Raw genomic sequence first — 20624 nt, 5'->3', positions numbered from 1 at the left:
ATTAAAGTGTATTTTACCCAGAAATTTCAACTAATATTTAGAAATGTACCTGTTACTTTCTGGAACTAGAGAGTTAACCTATCTTGAACTGACACATTACTTTTTAAAACTTACTGGTTACTTTTGAGAATTTTATCTGAAACCTAAAGTATCCTATTTCTTCAAATTTATCCAGAAATTAAATTCAGCTTTAAAGAAAATCCCTTTTACTTTGTGAAGCGATGCACTTTTACACTAAAACTCGTTAAAGTTGTTACATTTTACCTCATACTAAGAAAAGAAAATTGCGAAAAACCATTTTCTACCAGATCTCACCTAATAAGATGACGATGCACAGAAGTATGGCGATGAGAGCTCCTGTGCTCAGCCCCACAGGAAGGAAGATGGCCTCGGCGCTGCATGTCAGCAGCGAGCCATCCAACTCGCAGCCACACACACGAATGGTTAGCGTGCCCGTGCTGCTCTTCGGCGGGTAGCCATTGTCTTCTATCACAACAGGCAGGAAGTAGATCTCCTGTAGACGCCGCCTGAAGCCGCTCCGCTTTGTCACAATTCCTGCCGTGTTGTCTGAAAGAGATGCAGCATGCTGATTCATATCGATTCAAAAGAACCTATTTTGAATTAGAAGTAGGTTAGAATTAGGGCTTATTTTTCATCTTTGCAGGTTGGATGTTCAGAGAAATAAATCAAACAAGCTTCTGAGAAAGTCTAGAAGTTCAAGAATGGGAGGTGAAACTTTATTTCTGATGGTGTTTGATACCTTTCCGAATGAAATGAAAAATGCCTACATATCAGTCCCATCTTATTAAAGTTATCGCCTAACCACACCCTGCCAAGCATTTTTATTCTTCCTCTGCTCCGAGATCGACTTATTTTCTAATCTCTTTGCTCACAAAGTAAGGATTGATTCTGAAATTAGCTATGATGGGTACTGGCAGGAAAAATAGAGATGAAAACATGAAAAAGGTGCGAGTTGAGAAGACAGCCGGAGGTGCAAGGATGGCAAGTTGAATAGAGGGTGACAATGTACACACGGGAGGGGGGACATGTCAGTTCGAACCTGCCTGTTCCTGTCTTCCACAGCCACGTTGTCTGACCCCTGTCAAGACAAGTTTGTTGCACCAACAAAGCCTGCACTCTTTCTGACAGGAGGTCAGGCGTTTTAACACACCTTGCATGTTGTGCACAGCCGTGATTTTTGTTTGCTCTCCCTCTCTCCCTCCCCGGCTCAACCTGCGTGCATCGCCTTCAGTGTTTGTATTTCCTGTCCCTGCCTATCAGATCCCGGCCTCCATCCGCAGAGTGTGTTTCCTAGGCTGCTGGCAGTCAGGAAAGTGAAAGACAGTGTGTCCAAAAGGTAAAAGTGGATCAGAGGTTCAGACCTGGGCTTGTCAAGGACGGTGAATCCATTCGTTTCCCCTGGCCTCATCCTGCCATGTCCCACTTTTCACTGCACGTCTCTTTGGCTCCACTTCAAAGGGCTTGGCGAGCGCGCGCTGAAGAGTGTCACATGTGGCCTTATCATATCACCGTGTGCTTTAAAGTTATTTTCAGAACAGAAAGGTGACACTCTAACGAACTTTTGCTTGATCTTCAGCGATTTTTAAGCTAATTAGCTGAAGGTAGAAATGGAGGAAAAGCCGTTAGAAAGCTTGTGTTTTGCATGGTTCCAGTATGATGTTGACTATTAATAATGTGGGTTTTTGGGATTCCCTCTTTCAGTGATGCTATCGTGATCTCCTGACCCACCTGGTCGTTGTTTGTATCCATCTTCCTCAGCATTTAGAGCCTTGATCTTTCCTTGTTCATTGTTAGATCCGTCCATTGTCTTTGCTTTAGCTCTGAATTTTATTTATCTATTATTTCTGTACCTTTTAGTAAGATGATTGCTGTTGGACCTTTTCTACCAAACCAGTTGGTATTATATCTCAAGTGAACCCTTTCTGTGTGAATTTGGCCTTCTGTTTTGGATCAATATCCCATTTTTCAAAACTCAGCATCGGTGATGTCCCATTTTTAGCTTTCTGGCAGAACCAATTGATTTAAGTGTTATGTGTCTTTAGAACAGAAATAGGCCCACAGCATCACAGATCATCCACCATATATATACTGGTGGAGTGTTTGTTGCTGAAACACTCAATACTTGCCAAATCTAAAATATTTGTAGGGCATATTGCAAACCCCACATTTACATTTGTGATGGAAAAGTAGAAATAATCAATTACTATGTAGATGACGTCATATTTATACCAGCGTGAATCAGAAAATTATATATTAATAATTGACTGAATCTGACCCAACAAAGGAGGAATAAAAAGCATTTAGTTACTTTTATCTTCTAGAGAATTTTAGAGTTGCCAATAAGTTTGCCGTAAGCAATTTATTTCAAAATAATTATATCTTAACATTATTTTTTTTATTCCACTGAAATATACTCAAAATATACTCAAATGAAAGATTACATTTTTCCACATTTCTTAGTCAGAAATAGGTCTGCAATATGAGATTAAATTTTTTTTTTTTTAGGTTTTGTTGGTTCTAGTGGCCTTTATTTGAAAGTAGTTTGACAGGAAAGAGGGTAATGAGAGAGGGGGAAGACATGCGGCAAATGTTGCCAGGCTGGGAATCGAACCTGCGACCACCGGCATAAGGACTAAGGCCTCAATACATGGGTTGTGCTTTGCCCCTGCACCACCACAGCACCCCGGATTAAATTGTTTTAATATTTTCAAGTGATTTTAAAAAAATCTAATGCTTTTCACACAGCTTCAGTAGCTGTGCCTATAGCTATCTTTAATACCTACTGTTCAGCTCACAAATGTTTTGCACCATTTAGTTTCCTTCATATTCACATACTTACTTCCAAAGTCTCTAACTGTGAAATTCTTATTCTTGACGTCTTCCTTGGACGTTCTGAAGGAGAACTGTTGCCCAGCACTCGGTAGGTCTTGATCTTTTGCACTGAAGATCTGAATCACCTGGTAGGCATGAAAAAAACAAACATTTATTTAGATTTACATATACTTTAAATGCAGATTCCTGTGTTGGAGTAAATTGATTACATTTATCATTATAATATAGAAGCAGTAGCGTTTCCTGAAGACGGTGCATATCAAACCTTTCAGGCCTGAAACTTGGCAGTGATTGGTTCTCCCTGTCATGTTGGATACAGCTGCTGAGCACTTTCTACATCACCTCAACATATGGTGTGATGGATTAACTTCCTTTAAAACCACTGGGGATTGCTCACTGGTTGTAATTCTAGAGTGAGACACACCAGTGCGAAAGGTTTTCACAGAAGCTCATGTACTATTTCCTCCTCTAATACAGTTTCCTGTGTTTCTCTTCCATGAAAAATGTTTTTATCCACAGTTTTTGTTTTTGTCCTGTTGTGCTGCCTGAGTAATTCCTACTCGTGCCTACGGGACTTTCTACCTTCTCATATGTGAAGGGGAAAAGCTGTTCACACAACCAAACAAAACACTGGACTTTTCAAAGTCATACCATCATGGAGCCTGAAATCCCAGGAAACTTAAGGAAATGGGACAAACATGAAGAAAATTAATAAACACTGCAAAAACACAAAATCTTATCAGGTATTTGTGGTGTAGTTTCTACTGTGAATGTCTTATTTTAAGTATAATAACTTCAAAGTGAAGCTTTAAAAATGAGGAAAATGTCTTGAATTAAGTGAATCTGCAAGTGGAATCTACTTTTTAATCAATATTTAAAAAAGAATACTTGTTACTTGTAAGTTAGTTTTGTCTTATTTTAATTGTATTAAGATATTTGCACTAGAAACTAGGCGAAACATGTTCTACATCTGAAGCACTGACAAGTAGAGAAGTGTGGTTCTGCATATTTTGGCATCAATCCGATAACTAAAACCCGAGCCCGTATCGTTGATACCAATACTGATACCAATACTTTTTTATTTAAATTTGATATGTTTTTTTAACTATTTTCTTCAAACCTAAGGCAGAATATGTACATTCATAGGTATCCACAAAAGAATATAACATATTAATACGGTTTGTGTGCATTTTTCTAAATAAAATGCAAAAAAAAATATTATTAGAGAAAAAATCAAAACAAAATCTTTTTTGAGAATACAAAACTAAAACAAAATTTCAAGAGGGAATCTGAAACTAAATCAATTGTATTATGCTAGTATCGAATCCAGTATAGCTACCGATGTTATTGATATTTTGCATTGATCCACCAACCTCTAATGACAAGAACAATCTGACCATCTCAGATTATATACAGTCTTTTTAACTCTTCCTTCATATTTAACCTTTTGCTATTAATACACCAGTGCTTTCCTAACCCAGTCCCTTCTGTCTTTTAGTAATTAAAGAAATTGTACTACAGTTGTCATATAAAACAAACAAAAAAAAAAATAGGAGCTGAGAGGAGGGGTGAAAAACAACAAAATTAATGCAAAGTTTCTCATTTACTTTGCTTAATTCAACACAAAACAAAACCACTAAGTTAAAATACTCTACTAATTCTCTACCATCTTGAAAGACAGACATGCCTTATATTTCTCCCTGCTGCTGTTACAGCTCTCGCCCCTGTGATTAGTGCAGCTCTGCAGCCAGTCTGCTCTTCCTCAGTCACTGGGTTTGACCTGCTGAAGACCTCCAGGCCCATCCCAAGATCCCCCTCCAACAAACAGGAGCGACTAATCAGCCCTGCTGTCGTGTTACATTATTCCGACTCTGCTGCGCTCCATGTTTGCCCTCTCAGTATTTGAATAAAATTCCCTGTAGGGGAATAAAGCTGACTCTGGGTGTGATGAGTGTTCTGCTGTGCTCCCCACAGCGGATGTAAAGTTCACACTTTCGATCTCCGCCGAGCTGGATTAGCTTTGTGATGAATATGTCCCGTTGTAGCTAATAGTCACTTTAATTAGAGTTTAATATATTAAGCCTGTCTTTTTTGTGCTGAATTAGTGAGTAAAAATGACAGCAAGTGCCCATCAAACAATACACACTGGGGAAAGTTGTGTTTTGGGAGAATCTTTGGGCCTAATTCCATGAAATGTTATTTGCATTTGTTGAAAACGGAAGTGCACAGTTGTAAAATAAGCAAAATTTAAAACTTTTCAGAGGTTCACAACAGCAAAATATGATATTCTTTTCTTTGCAACAACAATTTAATAAAAAAATCTTAAGCATGTGGAAGTCTGATCAGCTGCAGCAGAATATTTTTAAGTAAAAACAACAACTATTTATTACTTTTATTTGATGGAACTGGGGAAGTCTAAATATGAAGTAGATAAAATATTAGTGATGATATCTGATTGTGTCGAATATTTTCTAATTATTTCAAAACATTTAATGTTTGATCTAACAATTTTGCAGATTGCTTTAGTGTTAACGCTAGATAAAACAGGAATAAGTGTGTGACTTTTAAATTTGTAATTTTCTTAAGAAAATAATCAAATCCAGAAATTTAAATTTAGGTAATTGGTGATAGAATCTTGAAATGGTCAATTTTCTCACTTCTTGATGCAGCTAGCTGCGTTGCTGTGCTAACAATAACTAAAACAGCAAGAATTGTGTTGCTTTCTTGTAGCATATAATGAAATATTTCCTTGAACAACTCTTATTTTTTAGGTAACTGCTGACAAGAACAAACTTCCTGTAGCAGCTAGCGATGCTGCTTTCCTTTTGAGGCTAACTGCTAATCCTAGCTTGTCGGACAACAGAAACAGAACAGAGTTTCAGCCATTACTTTTATTTTTGTTCTCCCTTTACAACATTTATATTATTTTCTTAAAATGTTTTGTTTTTTTTGTGCTGCTTACTTTACGTCTCAGCTGAGTTCAGTCGCTTCTTGCTTCATAGTCTAGAAGGATTGAGTTTACCACAATAGGTGCAGCTGTTGCTGTTTTCCATAATTATTTCTGAGGATTATCATTAGTCTTGATTACAGCCACAATACACAAATTTTGGAGGTTAAAAAGCATAACTTTTCTTCTTCGCAGATTTTATTGCTCTGGAAGGCCACGTTCCTTTTAAAACAACGTTTTATATTCGGAAAATACCCAGGATGTTCCAGAAATGGTAAACTTCAAGGCAGCTTCTGTGTTTTTGTGTTTTTTTTTTGTTGTTTTTTTTTAAGCATGTTGCAGTAGCGATTAAGCAGATGTTAAGCAAATGGTTTTGCAATGATTGGGTAGTCAAGGGAATTGCTTTTTTTTCCCAGACACTTCAGCAGGTGGTATTTGGTTTTAAAAAAAAGTTTCTTATGCATCTTTGTAATTTGGCAAACATCTTGGATGCACTTAACGCTGCTTAACACTGCAGGCAGGAACAGCCGAAACAGCAAAGCTTTTGCTCTTTAATTAGAATTTGTCATGGAAAACTCCCCCTTTGCTTCTCTCAGAAACACTTCCCACCCCACCTGTGATCATGAGTGTGGCTGTCACGGCTGCAGCTTTTCATTATTGCGTTCCATTGTATATGTGAAAGCTTCAAATGTACTTTGCTTTCACACTCGGCTGCATTGGAGGCAAAGAAAGATAAGGATGCTCGCTAAATGGTGTAAATATCAGTGTAATTACTCCTGCATAATGGGCTGATTCGCCGGTTTAGCATTTCAATACGGCACAGCAAATACCTTAAAGAGCAGAAACACATTAGAGAACTGTCTGTTAAATACAGCCAAAAGGGAGGGGCTTGTTTTATGTTTCCTTTCTGCTTTGTCCCATTTCACACTTGACCAACTGACTACGTGAACCATTATTTGTAAAATTAAGGAAGAGACCTGCTTTATGTAACCACCTCGACTCTGATTCTTTTCACCTTCAAATTTCCAGGCTTTTTCTTGTTTCGAGGCACACATTTACATGAAAAAAAATATTGATTTCCTGTACTTGGTTTCATCATGGTTACAAATTATTTTCAATCAGAGGGGCCACAGCGTGAGGCACTCCAAAACAGGCGCTGTGTGTGTATTTCGGCTGTGCCGTGCGGATAATCATCGGGGGGAGGTATACGATGGATTTTTTCTTTTTTTTTTTCCAAGAAGCAGATCAACAATTTTTTATCGTTCCCCAGCTGTGTGCAACACCTGGTGAAATCACGCTGTGGAAACGCTGCAGGAAAACATGGATCCTGTAGGAGGGGGTGAGGAAGGAGACACGAAGAAGGATAAAATGGAGAGATGGAGTGAAGGTTAAAGTAAATTGGGGTAAAAACAGGGAATAAATGAATTTTAATTTAGGTCTCTGTTGCTGCAGGATTGCATGAGATCTGCGCAAAAGTTTTGCTTTCAAATAATTATTTGGGGCAGACAACTACCAGATATCTAATATACCCTTCTGAACTTTATGAAGACATCATGAACGTATGAAAATGTTGCAGTGTGACATCATAAGATCCTGCTTGCTGACAGTGACTAGTATTTGTTTTAGCTGTCAAGTTGTCAACATAACTCTCTATATCTTAAATGTATGAATGATATGTTAAAGAAAAAGGGACGCAGTGCTTTGCTACTAAATGTCAGCACTGCCACAACTAGATGACAAGGTCAGGAAAAAGTTTTAATTAAAAAAATGGAGAGGGAAGTAGTTCAGTTATGCTAGCTTGACTTTGACAACCTTGACATGTAGATGTGCTGCAGAATGCAGAGTGGTTTGGTTCAGTTAAAAAGGTGACCCAGAAGCAAACTGTCTGACTGAACGTCAGTAGAGCAGGCGTTTAAACTAACTAATAAACCACTTCAGTAGATAGAGAGTGAGGAATAAAAGAATATGAGTGATTTTGAGTTATTCTTCACTGGTTTTTCTGCATTTTTTACTTTGGCGTGACACACTGCACTAAATTAATAATACCTACATCTTCAGGTTTATTTTTTAACTGAATTATTCTACTGTGACAGTGTAGCTATGGTTGGCATGTAAAAGAATCGTCTTTTTGCTCTCCAGCGTTATGCACATTTGCAAAAACAGTAACATGCAACATGTTTATAGTTTACAGATCATCAACCTTGTCATACATGTAGCTCTGAAATATGGGGAAAATATAGATTTTTCTGTGTAATGTAAGTGCATATGAAGAGTATATCTAAAATATATATGTAAACTCAAAGCTAAGGGACATCCTACTGGCCGGCGTTTGCAAAGCAGCCAATTTATTTTCCTTGGCACTGATAAGATTGGTGATAAAGAAACCTGTAGATATTAGCTTGTACAGTAGACCATATTAAAGTAAGTTTGGGGGTTGACCTAGTAAAATAGGCAGTTATAGGCATAAGTAGGAGTTCTTAAGTATTTGTGATTTTAGCTGTTTGAACAGGGTTGAGATCCCTAAGCAAATACCAAGGGCCCCTGCGAAACTTTTTAGTCTGACCTTTGTTAATCAGCAAGCTAGAGTTTTCATTTTCCCAAGTATCCAGGATTTCCCATAACATTTCTGTGTTTATAGATTTACAGAGTGATGGCTTGTTCAGAGGCATCATCTAGTCGGACCAGGTGTTGCAAATTTCAAAGGTCCATAAAGACTTTGACTCAAAACTTTTCTCCAACAATCAGCAGCCATCAGCCTCCTAAACCAGATGCCAGGCACTCTGAAAGTTATAATTGAGGCTCACAAAGCAGAGGCATGCTGTAATAAGACAGCAAAGCATTTTTAGCCAGCTGTTACATCAGCTGTAGCATAAATTTTAAAATTAAAGCAGTGGAGGTCAGGGTGACCTCTAGAAGAGATAATATGCTTCTACTGTGGAGCTGAACTGCCTAACCATTGGGAATACTGTAAACCAGCTGCATTAAGTATGTGAATTTTTTAAAGGGTTTTAATTTTGTGCCCCTCTGTCAAAATCCAAATAAACAACAAAGCATTCTTAGGTGTATGTCAGTTATGTTGTTATAAGAATAATCACATACATGTTTTTTCAGTTTTAAAGAATTCATAGACCTGCACGTTATCCACTCAGAAAACCTTCCCAAATTTGGAATTTCTGAGTTTTAATACTAGATTTGTCTGCATAAACAATTTAAATGATTCTGAGAAAAAAAGTCCAAAATCTATGACGGTGTATCAGGGCCATTATAGATGAGGAAAAAATGAGCAAATTTCTGCCAAAAAACTCAAATTTTGAGATTAATCCCAGACATTTTCCAGAAAAAACAAGGACATTTCTGAGTTCCAAAAGTTGAACATTTTAAAAAAATTTTCTTGAAAATTTCTGAAATTTGAGGGGTTTTTTGTGCTAAAATTCCTTCCTTTTTCTACAACAATGGTCCATATATGCCATTGTGAAAAAAGTCAGAATTATTCTTTTCAATGACCTTCATCTTCTTCTCTATAAAGGGTATTTCACTAGTTCAGATTTTTTTTCACACAAACTAAAGAAAACAAATCAGAGACCAGTTTTATGTTGGAAACCTCTACCTCACTGAGCAAGATAAACATGAATTTGTGAGGAGCAAACTGTTTTCCAACAGTGTTTTTCTTTCTTTTCATAAATTCATAGTTAAGGAGAGCAACACTCTCTTTTCAAGCATCAGAGCTGTTTCTATCCAATCATGAGGGAAGAAAACACGTTAGATTCTTGTGTCGGTAAAGATGGCGGTGCCTTCAAATGAAGGGTACGTTGTTTTGATTGCAGCGGGCCTAAGGACCAGCGTGATGAGAGGGGTCCGCGGTGATTTGATGGACTGCCAGAGAAGCTGCTCCAGCACAACGCTAACTGCATATAGATTCCAGCTAATGGGCTAATTTACAGGCACAGGTAGTTTACAATGCACCCTGGCAAATTCCCCGCCGCATCCCAAATATAGAGTTTGAAATGCAGTCTGGGTAGCGGTTATATGCAGAACGCTGCTGCACTTTATTATTGCTTCTGCTACTAAATTGAACTCTGTAAAATGGGCAATTCGATACCTTCTACATAGAAAGGAATCTCAGGAAACAAGGTTCTATTTAAGCAATACCAATTGAACTCTGTGTAGAGATATGATGGAGAAAAAATTTGATATTTTTGTAGATTTTTGCTTTCTAATGTAACTGGCAAGAAATACCACATTAGTATGTAATATTCTAATTTTAACAACATTTAAATTACAACACACTCATGGTGTTGTAATGGCTTAATCAAATCCAGATTTTAATTGGACTAAAATGTTTTGGTTTCACCTTAACAGATCTTTGCTAAACCCCGTCCGTCCATACATACCTAAAAAAACTGAAATGTCATTAAAAAAAAAACAGTGGAGTAACATTTCTAAACATGAGACCAATGAGCGTACCTGTCCCACTTTGGCGTTTTCACAAACGAAGGTCTCATAAGGACTGGCCAGCTCAGGCGGGAACTCGTTGATGTCCAGGACGTGCACCGTGACGGCCACTCGGCTGGTCAGAACCGGGCTGTCTGCAGACCGGAGCACAAAACAAAAAAAACATTTTCTTTTTTTTTTTCTTTTTCACAGCACTGACACCAAGTGGACGTCTGCAGGACTACCGCTTTATGACACGGCCAAGCATGCGGTTTTATCACTGTTGCAATGGGATGGCTGGCTGGTTAAAGAGGCTGCAGCGCTCCAGTATGCAGTCAGAGCGTCCTTGAAGAGATGCACTCTAAATCACCCCGTTTATAACTTCTAATGCGTCCAGGACATGTTGATACATAAAATGCCCAGATGCTCCTATTTTGCAAATTAGAAATTTTACGCTCATCTAAAAAAGCGGAGGTTTATAAAAGTTTGTTGGAATTTCTTTAAATACTTTTCCCCCTCTGGTTTGAGCAATAAAACTCGCCGCCCACTGTAATTACGGTTTGAAAACCCCCCTGAGTGAGACTAACTGGAATTCAGGCTTGTTTGCTACACCGTTGCCTCCCAGCAGGGACACAAAAGGGAAATGTTCCCTCTGTGCAAGTGGAAAACTTTATGGATTTGATGTGCAGTGGGCTTTGTTGTGCAGTGGGAGGCTTAGTGTGTGTGGAGGTATGCATTGTGTGTTGGCTGGGTTCGGCGTGTCAGTGGCGGCGGGGCTTGAGAATGGGGTTGTGTAGTCATCTTGAAGGGATTGGAGGAGCAGGCTCAGATGTCAACCTGACTCTGACCTTGATGGAAAAAGCAATCTTCCCAACTCTGCTATGACAAAGAGCACGGGATTTGCTGCTCTCCGCTGACCCAGACACTAACATTTATGCTCATCCAGCAAAGAATCTCTGGATCTGCCTTCAAAATGATTTTTATGCTCTCTTGGGTCATAAAGTCTGTAATATTGGGCTTTAAAGCTGCTCACTTTTTAGGTGCTGAAAAGCAAAATTTTCTTCTATCGTTTGAAAGACTTGCAAAACTTATAAAAGTAGTACATCGTTGAGACCACTTGAGGGAGCAATAGCACAGTGCATACATTCCAGTCTTGGCTGCATCAGCTTTTCAACCCAACAAACCCACTGCTCCTTTTCATTACATTGAGAGTTACAACACTGCATTGCTGGGAAATGCTTCAAAAATTAGTGATAAAGTCGTCTACTTAAACTGCTTGGTTGCTGAACTTCACTTGTTTTAATTAGGTTCCTTTTAATGGAACAATCTACATTTTTACAAGCAATCAAGCGCAGATAGATGTGGAATTTAATCTTTAGAAAGTGAAACTGCTGACAGAATCATTGCGCAAACTCACAACTCAAAACTTCATGAAAACTATGAGACAAATTTTCATTTGACTTAAATAGGGGTTTGAAAGCGCTCTCTAATTGCATCCAGCTAAGGTTATTACTGCATTTAATAGATCTTCCCACTGTTTTTCACTCCCTAAAAATTGGATTTGGGTTTAATTGGCAAACAACAATCTGTTACTGCAGTCCGTGCTCTTCCTTAGCACACCCTAAGCAACACAGACTGCGCCTCGGGATAGGACAGCATACACTGCTGTCTTTTTGATGCATGACTGCAGCGTTTGGGGTTGACCGGACAGATAAAAACTCTTCAAGGTTTGTAAAGTGAAAGGTTTTCTCCAGTGTTGGAGATAGCTATATTGAAAATGTGCTTTTTCTATTGTTTTTGGACTGTTAAATAAAGCATACAGGTAGGAATCACAACAAATGTCTACGATGACCTACTGCTGCTTTTGGAAAAACAGCAATGCAGAGGCGTCTCAGGCTGCTCCAGGCTCGCGTTCTATTTACCTCAATAATCACAGCCGGATCTGGGATTGACGTCATTCCCAATTTACTGTGTTCCAGTTGCATGTTGGGAAAAACCATTGGGATTTGTTAATTATTGTGCTCAATACGCAGGCTAATTACAGTTAGCAATACAAGACAATGCCAGTAAAAGGCTCAACAATTTTTGTGCTGTCAGGCATTGAGTCATAGAATCACAGTTGTGAGGAAAAGTTGGCCAGCTGTCAATGGCAACTGATAGAAACTGGTAACATTTACTTGAGTAATGTTTTGAAAGTATATTGAAAGTAATTTATTTAGATTTTTTTTTTCTTTTGTCTGATTTTGTAATTATGTTATTTAATTTTTTTTTCCAATTTGGCCAATAAAATACCAACATTTCTACATAAATTCATATTTTGGTCTTCCTTTTTACAAAAACCTTTTTTTCCTCTTACTTGAGTAATTTCTTGGATAACTACTTTTTAGTTTTACATCAGTAAAAACATGTTGGAGTAGTTGCTACACTTACTCAAGTACAGCTTTTGGGCACTATAACCACCTGCTGATTTAAGGTGCAACCACTAATGTTTATATGAACGGCAGCCATGTTGGAGTTTGTGGTTAGGATGGATAAAGAATCTCTGAATTTGTCAAGGGAACCTGGATTAGACCTGGAAACAACTTTACTCCCAATTTAGCTGTTTTAAAATGTTAAATTGGAAAACTAGTTGTCAATCTAATGAGTTCACATCTCAACATGTCTTTGCATTGACATTACGCCCATTGATGAGAAGCCTTGTTTTTCTAGTAAAAGCTGCATGGCATTGGCAGAGAGGTATTTGCCAAACTTTTCAAATCTTATTAGTGCATTTTCCTTAGAGATATGGCAAATAAAGAAATAATTGCCCAAACCCACATTAAATTGAAATTGTTCCTAAGCTTAATTATAGCTGCAAACCATGTTCTATATTCACACAGGAGAATACAACAACAAAAAGTCTAAGGGGTCAAATCATATTTTTATTATGAGCATTTGCATTCGGATTATGAATACAAATGATAAACATGGCACAGATATCCTTGAAAGTCCATGCCTTCCATGCATTACTTAATCCTCAATAAGAACATGTTATTGTGGGAGAGTAAAACATTTCAGACACAGCATGACCTCTCCTCAGTAAACGCATTATTTGTATTTACACTTAAGGTATCTGCACAGCAGCACTTATTGTTGCTCTTCATGGTTTAAAACCCACATAATAGACAGACGCTCTTCCAGTGATAACAATACAGCTCAGCACAGAGGAGCCATAAAAGCTGTTCAATACCCCGAACAGCAAGTTCTGCCAAAACTAACTCAAGGTCAAAGTCAGACTGAACTCAAGGCGCGAACACAAATGCTGAGCTGCTTTCTTTATCGCTTCATTCATCCCCAGCAGTTACTTTTAAACATTGACTTTAAAACTTTTTATTTTTAATTGATGAGGAAAAATCAGCACTGTTTCCCCGGAGAGGGAGAGTCCATGGGGGCGAGAAGACAGGCGTAAAAAGCAGCTGTGAAAGGGACGAAATCAGCAGAAATCCTCCCTCATTCCTTCATCAGGAATGACAGACCAAAACAAGCAACCTTATAAAAGTCCCATCTGCCTTCCGATCCTCCGCCATCCGCACCAAATCCTTTTAGCCCACCTCGTCTCCTAATTTCAATGCATAAAACCACACAAAAAAGCACAAACACACACACCGAGAACACAATTAGAATGTCACTGATGTGACCTTGAGGGGAAGTGAGTAATATCAGTTTCCAAGGCGACAATGATTCAAGTTTTAACAGGCCATATTTCACAGTCTGTCCTAATGAATATACAGCGGGTGTAATTTTGATTGAGCGCCAGCCTGCCTCTGGGATAATGACTTTGACGGTTCTTAGCCGATTTGATGACTTGATGACGATGGATTTGCTTATTTATGCGGAAATTCGCTCTAGTTCCTTCATAATAAACATAATTAGCTTGATGGCACGTCTTAAAGCCGCAGCGTCGGTTCCGTCTTGCATCTGCTTGCTGTAAAACTTGGGATGGTTCACACTTTACTGTGGGGTAAGTAAAAGTCGAAAAAACATCCTCCAAATACCATCCAGGGAAAAAAAAAAAGGTAGTTAAAAATGAAAGCAGTGTCGCGGCGAGCAATGCGAGAGGAGACGATGTCCTGAAGATACAACCCTATGGGAGAGCCAGCCATCGTGGTTTATGGCCACCTATAAACCTTTCTGGGAAAATGGGATTGAGTATTGACTTGAGTAAAAGAGCGTTAAATCCTTCACACAGATTATGGAGGAGGAAGGTCAGTGACACCTGCATGAATCACAGCTGATCTCATTGTCATACTCACTGAGTTTGGTTGCCACAACAGAGATATTGTGCTGGGCGATGTTCTCCCTGTCAAGCAGCTCGTTTGTGGAAATAGTTCCTTCCACCGGATCGATGTCAAAGTAGCTGTCCAAGTCACTCTTCCAGTCGATGGAATACCTGGAAGAAAGAAAATGTTTGTTTAATGGGGTAAACTGAAGAATTAGCAGTGGAGTGATTCCCCCCGGACTCGTACAGAAGGGAACGTAAGAAGTGAACATCTCGGTATTTTTCCTTATTCAGTACAATTCAAATTTATTTGTGGAGCACATTTCAGCAACAAGGCAGCTCAAAGTGCTTTAAATCATACAAACTACAATCACCAACATTACATTTTATCATTATCAATATACACTATGATCAGTGTATCATTTACTTCTAATCTAAAGCAACTCTAAACAAATTCAAATCCTCAATTTAAAGGAATTCAAGATTTCAGCTGCAAAATGTAGTTTGCTGAATAATGACTGTTTTTCCCTAGTAAATGTATTTTATTAAAGGGATTAGTGATACAAAAAAGACCCACCAAATGAATTCACACATACAATGAGAAGTTATAGTAGCTAAGTATTTAACATGGGAAGATAAGCTAAAAGTCACAGAAAGCCAAGAAATCAGCTGAAATCTATTAGTTTAGAAAGCTGTATTTTTTTTCAAATTCAACCAATACAGCTGGTTTAGACATTTTTGACAGCCTATAAAAATACATTTTCATGATGGGAGTGGAAGAAAGCTCTTTCAAATCTTTCTCAATCTTATTGTTGGTTGGTATCGGTATTAATATATTTCTAAACCTCTAAAATGTCAAATAATGCAGAAGTGGAGAGAACATAAATTCAAAACCATTGTGTACAACTGCTGGGTTTTGGAGTTATTATAGAGTGGAGCCATTTTTGGTTTTGTATTAAATTAATTGAAAATTGTGAGCGTTCTTGATAAGCATTTGAAATGAAAAAAATGGTTAAAGCAAGACCAGAATCTCAAGAAAACAATGTTATTTTTAGACAAAGAAGATCAATCTAAGACAACCTTCTCATCAGTTGTTAGAATTGTATTCCAGTAAAATAGTGTATTGCTTGTGTCTGTATAAGAACCTGTCATCCAAAGGACTTCAAAGCACTTTATACTACGATTGTAAGTAAAGGAAAAATCTGTGGGAATATCTGAACTTCAGAGGGCGTAGAAAGAATCCCAGGAACGTCTAGATCTGAATATAATTTGTGTGGAAGAATATGTTTGTCATATCCTGTGTTGTTTGGAGCCTTTACTTCTGTTTCCTTGTATTGATTTCCTGTCTTTATCTTTCTGATCACCTGATCTTATTTTTAAGTGCCATGAAAGCTGTGAATTTCTATGTGCATGTAATTTTTATTTTGTATTTTGAATCAATTTTCAATAAGTTTAAGCAAACTTTTTCCCTTCATTTTTTGTTTTGAACGATAATCCAGTAAGAATCCAGATGCAATCTAATAGCCTAAACAAAAAATTCAATAAGTATGTGTTTCTTAGTCCGTGGACATATTTGTTTTCATGCCACTGTTTGTGGATGACTTGGACTGTTACCAGCAGACGGTGTGGATTTCATGTCAATGGCCCCGTCAAATATACATTTACTGAGAAAAAACATTGGCGTGTTCAGTACTTATTTCCCCTGCTGTATTCATATGAGTTGGGTGTAATGAGATGTTGGCGTAGTCTTCATCACTCATTCTGAACGGTCATTTCCACCAAATGTGCTGAGGACTGCACATGCATCCCAATCGAGTAATGGAGCACACGTTTGGCCATGCTGAGCTAATGTTTTTCTTGGGAACATAAATTTATTTTAGGGCCTGTTGAAAGCGTATCAATCTCTTCCTCTGCCGATGAAAAACAAAAGCATGGAAAATACTGGGATTGGTGTCCAAAACGAGCAGGGATGCTTCTCTCTACGGAGCAAGTTTTTGGTGTTAGTTGGCTGCTCTGAATGCAAACTATGGAGTTCAAGGAAAGAAAGAAAAAAAAGAGATCAGAACCCAAAGCACCGGCCAGTGACAGCCTCATTCATCACTTTATGCTATTTGATGTTAAAAACTGCATTTTTTCATTAATAATCATACAATCGTCTATGGAATTCCATTAGGGGAAAGTCATATTTTATTCCCCTTTACAAAGAGTTCACAGGGTGGGAATTTGAAGCCTTGCCCATAGGCACTTCCACAAACAGCTTGGTAATTTCTCATGAGGCTGAGTCTGGACTGGGCCAGCCTCTTTGGCAACATACTCTGATTTTTTTTCTTTTCTGTTGTGAGCTTTTTCATCCTAATAGGAAATAATATGAATGGCTGTAGAGGTTTTTTTTTTTATCATTAAGAGAAATACCCATTCACCCTCATTTGGTGTTTTACAGTAATGAGAAACGTAACCAAACGACTTCATGAGTGTTTCAGGTTTGATTTGTCGGTGCCATGTCTCTCTGCGTTGCCTGCAGCCTTGAAGTGAACATGAATGTGTCCAACCAGTTTAGCGAGACTCTCTTTGATGAAAACTGCAGCCAAACTCCCATCAAGAGTTCAAAAGATCAATGGTTTATAATTTTTCCTCAAGGCAAAGAGGTTCTTTTCTATTTTTTTATTTCAGAAGGCATTACTGGATAATACATATGTTTTATTTGGTTTGCACCATGTCATAATAAGAACTCACCATGTCTTAAAATGAAAGACAAACTAGAGGGAATAAAATACAGTATCCCTGTTGGGCAGAAAACATTAAATAAATTATTTTTGTTGTAGCTGATCTGAGTTAATTCAGCAGAACTGATAAACAGCTGTAAAAAAAGAAAAGAAACCACAGATCTGAAGAGTCTCCTTAGCCCTGAGTCCATGGCAGTGACAGCTATAGATATGAAAATTAATTACTCTTATCTTCTGCTTTGCAGAGCAGTAAAGTTCCTTCCCTCTACATGAGCATCAAACCAAACGCAAAACATAATTTCAGTAAAGAAGAGGTGTGCTTTTTGTATATTTTCCACGCTCACTGAGTGTTAGAGTTTACAGGTGATGTTTGCATTCATACCATTCCTCCATTCTTGTCTAGTCTGCTTAAATTAAACTCTGTTTGTGTTGAAAGTCCAATTTGTTTGGGGAGGTGTCAATGTGCAATCAAACTCTGATCCGAACTCTGACCCGCCTACAAACCTCAGTCTGTGTTCGATTGAAGTGAACAGATTGAAGCGGACCAGCAAGTGCTCCAAAAGCAGGAAGCGAAGTGCATTCTGGGTAATCATGGCAAACGTGAGAGTTTACTGGCAGCAGGAGAAATGGTTTGTGGTCCTTTACCAAAAACAAAAGAGAAATCTTACAACCACTAAAATCTGGCGCCGCTCAGCGTTTGCCTATATTTCCTGAAGAAGAAAGTTGCATTCAGGGTCTTCTTCAGTGGTTTATATGTTGTTCTCTTTGTTAGTTTTTGGTGCAGCGCCATCAAAGGCGAGGGGATGAACAGGTTCTTCAAAGAATTTGGTTTGTTTGACACAGTAGAGTGTGAAAGTGAACCGCAATACCTGAAAGTGTGACAAATGTTGCAGTTTTGGTTCCCAATCCAACAGAGTCTGCTAGACTGTCAGGTGTGAAAACATCTTTACTGACTGGAGTGTTGCTGTCTTGTAATTCTTAGGATTACTGTCACAATTAATGACAATATAAAACCTAAACTTTTATAGGAATAACCCAACAATGCAACTCTGCATTCCGAGCTGAAGAAAATCTTCTAGCGCTAAGTAGCTGAATGGGTTTGGTTTGAAGTCTAAAAGCATGATTCCCTATGCATGACAGGGCATATGGAGTCCTATTGTTTTGAAGCCCACAATGCAAGGCTGCTCTCTGAAGAACGCAGAAAATAACAATGTCATCTGTGCTACTGATGAATATTTAAAGACCGGAGACAAAGTGGAGATCCACAGAGCAGAGGGCATTAGCTTTTTCTTGTTGAACAAATCTCCGCTTCCGCTGTTCTATTGTTTTCCTCGTGATGAAATATTAATAGTAAAACAACTGCTCATCATGCAACAGGTATTTCCTCTTTTTCAGCCATTTAAGACTGAGTACCCATCACCCTGAAGCAATTTAACACTGTAAAAGTGGTGTGTAGAGTAATAAAAGAGGGTTCCTTATGCATTTTTTAAATCACTCTTTCTTTTGTCTCCGCAATGGATGGGCTATTGTTATCCAGAAGTGATGAATGTTTTACGGCTTAAAAAAAGGAGGTAGTGATGTCCTATAAGTGCTCACGAAGGCAGAAAGACAGACGGATAGAGAATGACTTGGAAAGAGTGTGACTTGAGTTTAATGAAGCATGTTGGTTCTACAAAACTGAGTTCAGTGTCCAAATAGATTATCTTCAAGAGGAAAAGCATTTTGCTATGTTAAAAATTAGATCTCATACTTTTTTTGTTAAAAAAAATGTAGGAAAAAAAAGGATGAAATCAGAATCTTCACAGTTTGGCGTAAAGTGGATACCTATTTGTAGTTCAGTATTCAAGGATTTCCCTGTTCGCAAATGTTTATGTGGAATAAAACTAAATTATTAGCATAAAGTTGGCCTATTTTCTGATTTTCTGTTCAGCAAATCTACAATATTTGAAGAAACAAAATATACGCTCTTAACTTTTTCAGCAGATAACAGGAAAGTTGGATTTTGAAATGTTGGCTGACTTCTGCAAATTCCAGAGTAAAGGTCTACATTCCCCAGGAAATATAAAAATAAACTCTGACTTTGGCCGTGCCAATTATGTTTATTACTAATGGAAAATGCAACTTTAAATGCTAACCATTAAAAAATTAATAATGGCTCACAGACGATGAGGAAATATGTTTTTGAATGCTTTCCTTAATTTTTTTTATGTTAAATTTAAGTTAACAGAATCTGCTTAAATTGATATTCGCTGCTTGATGGTTTACTGGCAATCACAGGTGAAGAGAGAAATTTCATTTATTGCTTCTCTAAGGTCATTGCTGATAGCTTCCCATTGTTGCATTGTGTTAATACACGGCAGTATGCTGCAGAGAAGCAAGCTGCCAAAACTTCTGCATCCACACGAGTGATCATTCTAACGTTGATCGATTAATCAGGTCTATCTGATTCAAAGCTGAAATGTTGTCATTTATTGTTTTCTACAACTTTGCATAAAATTAGACTAGTACTTTTTTGGTTTATTTCATTAATTTGGATTGAGTGAAAGAACCAGGCCAGACTTTATTAAACATAGATAATTAAGGCGTTCATTTAAATTCAGTGCAAAACTTCAAGACTTTCCTAAAAATTGCAAAACAGAGCTTTGGCCTTGATGGAAGGTTTCTGAAGGAGTGATATCTGGGGAGTTTGTAAGAGAAACATCTTAAGGTTTCAAGGGAAAAAAAACTCATCTGCATGTGAAAGACATAGCCACTCTCTGAACCAATGATCAAACACAGTAATCCACTCTCTTATTTGCTGAAACGCCTTGTTTTGTGCGTGCAGGTGCAAGCATTTATAATGAGACCACTTACAAAGCTTGAATATTCCCTCCGTGTCACACCGTGTCACCGACAATTGCTGACCTGCCAGAAGATGACGCTAGCAGGGTTTTACAAGACAGAGTCAAATGTTCTACATAGATTGATTAGTTCTCAAACTGATGAGTAAAGCTGACAAAACTTTCACGATTAAAGCCGTGATGACATTGATGAATGAAGACTGCGGACGTTGATGAATGAATTAGAGATCTAAAACCTTCAATCACAGGCTGCAATGGCACAGTCGTTCTCCCTTTTGGTTTTTAATCCTCACTGAATAGAAAAAGAGGTTTGGTCCTGAAGTGAAGCTTCTAAAGGCTGAATAAGTTTTAAAGAAAGTGGAAATTTTTACTTCTCTGTGTGGAAAGAATGCTAAAACTTTAATGACAAATTAAAAAGAGAAAATTAACCCAGGGTAATTTTTTACCAGTTTTTCACATTACAATGTTTTTGTCTTTATGCTCCCTCTGTGTCGTATTACAACAAGAAATAAGATTAGTTACCATAACTGCACAGATAATACACAGTTTCAATACAATTTCACCTGGTGACT

General features: G+C 37.9%; 1 protein-coding gene and 1 long non-coding RNA gene across 3 annotated transcripts in view; one reads left to right on the top strand and one right to left on the bottom strand.

Moving 5' to 3' along the window:
• LOC103140508 (cadherin-12) overlaps positions 1–20624 on the bottom strand; it is a 161808-nt gene that overhangs the window by 6011 nt on the left and 135173 nt on the right. The window contains exons 8-11 of the mRNA XM_007555689.2: positions 14524–14660; positions 10265–10386; positions 2861–2978; positions 316–567 (exon numbers count right to left, since the gene is read on the bottom strand). Coding sequence (XP_007555751.1) covers positions 316–567; positions 2861–2978; positions 10265–10386; positions 14524–14660 — 629 coding nt within the window. The remainder of the gene's footprint in view (positions 1–315; positions 568–2860; positions 2979–10264; positions 10387–14523; positions 14661–20624) is intronic.
• The window catches only part of LOC103140506 (uncharacterized), a 48635-nt gene that overhangs the window by 13922 nt on the left and 14089 nt on the right, over positions 1–20624 (top strand). The window lies entirely within an intron of this gene.

Source organism: Poecilia formosa, unplaced genomic scaffold (genome assembly GCF_000485575.1).
Source record: "Poecilia formosa unplaced genomic scaffold, Poecilia_formosa-5.1.2 Scaffold72, whole genome shotgun sequence".
Lineage (NCBI taxonomy): Eukaryota > Metazoa > Chordata > Actinopteri > Cyprinodontiformes > Poeciliidae > Poecilia > Poecilia formosa.
Note: the sequence above shows the minus strand (reverse complement) of the source record. Positions and strands in the feature narration are given on the sequence as shown.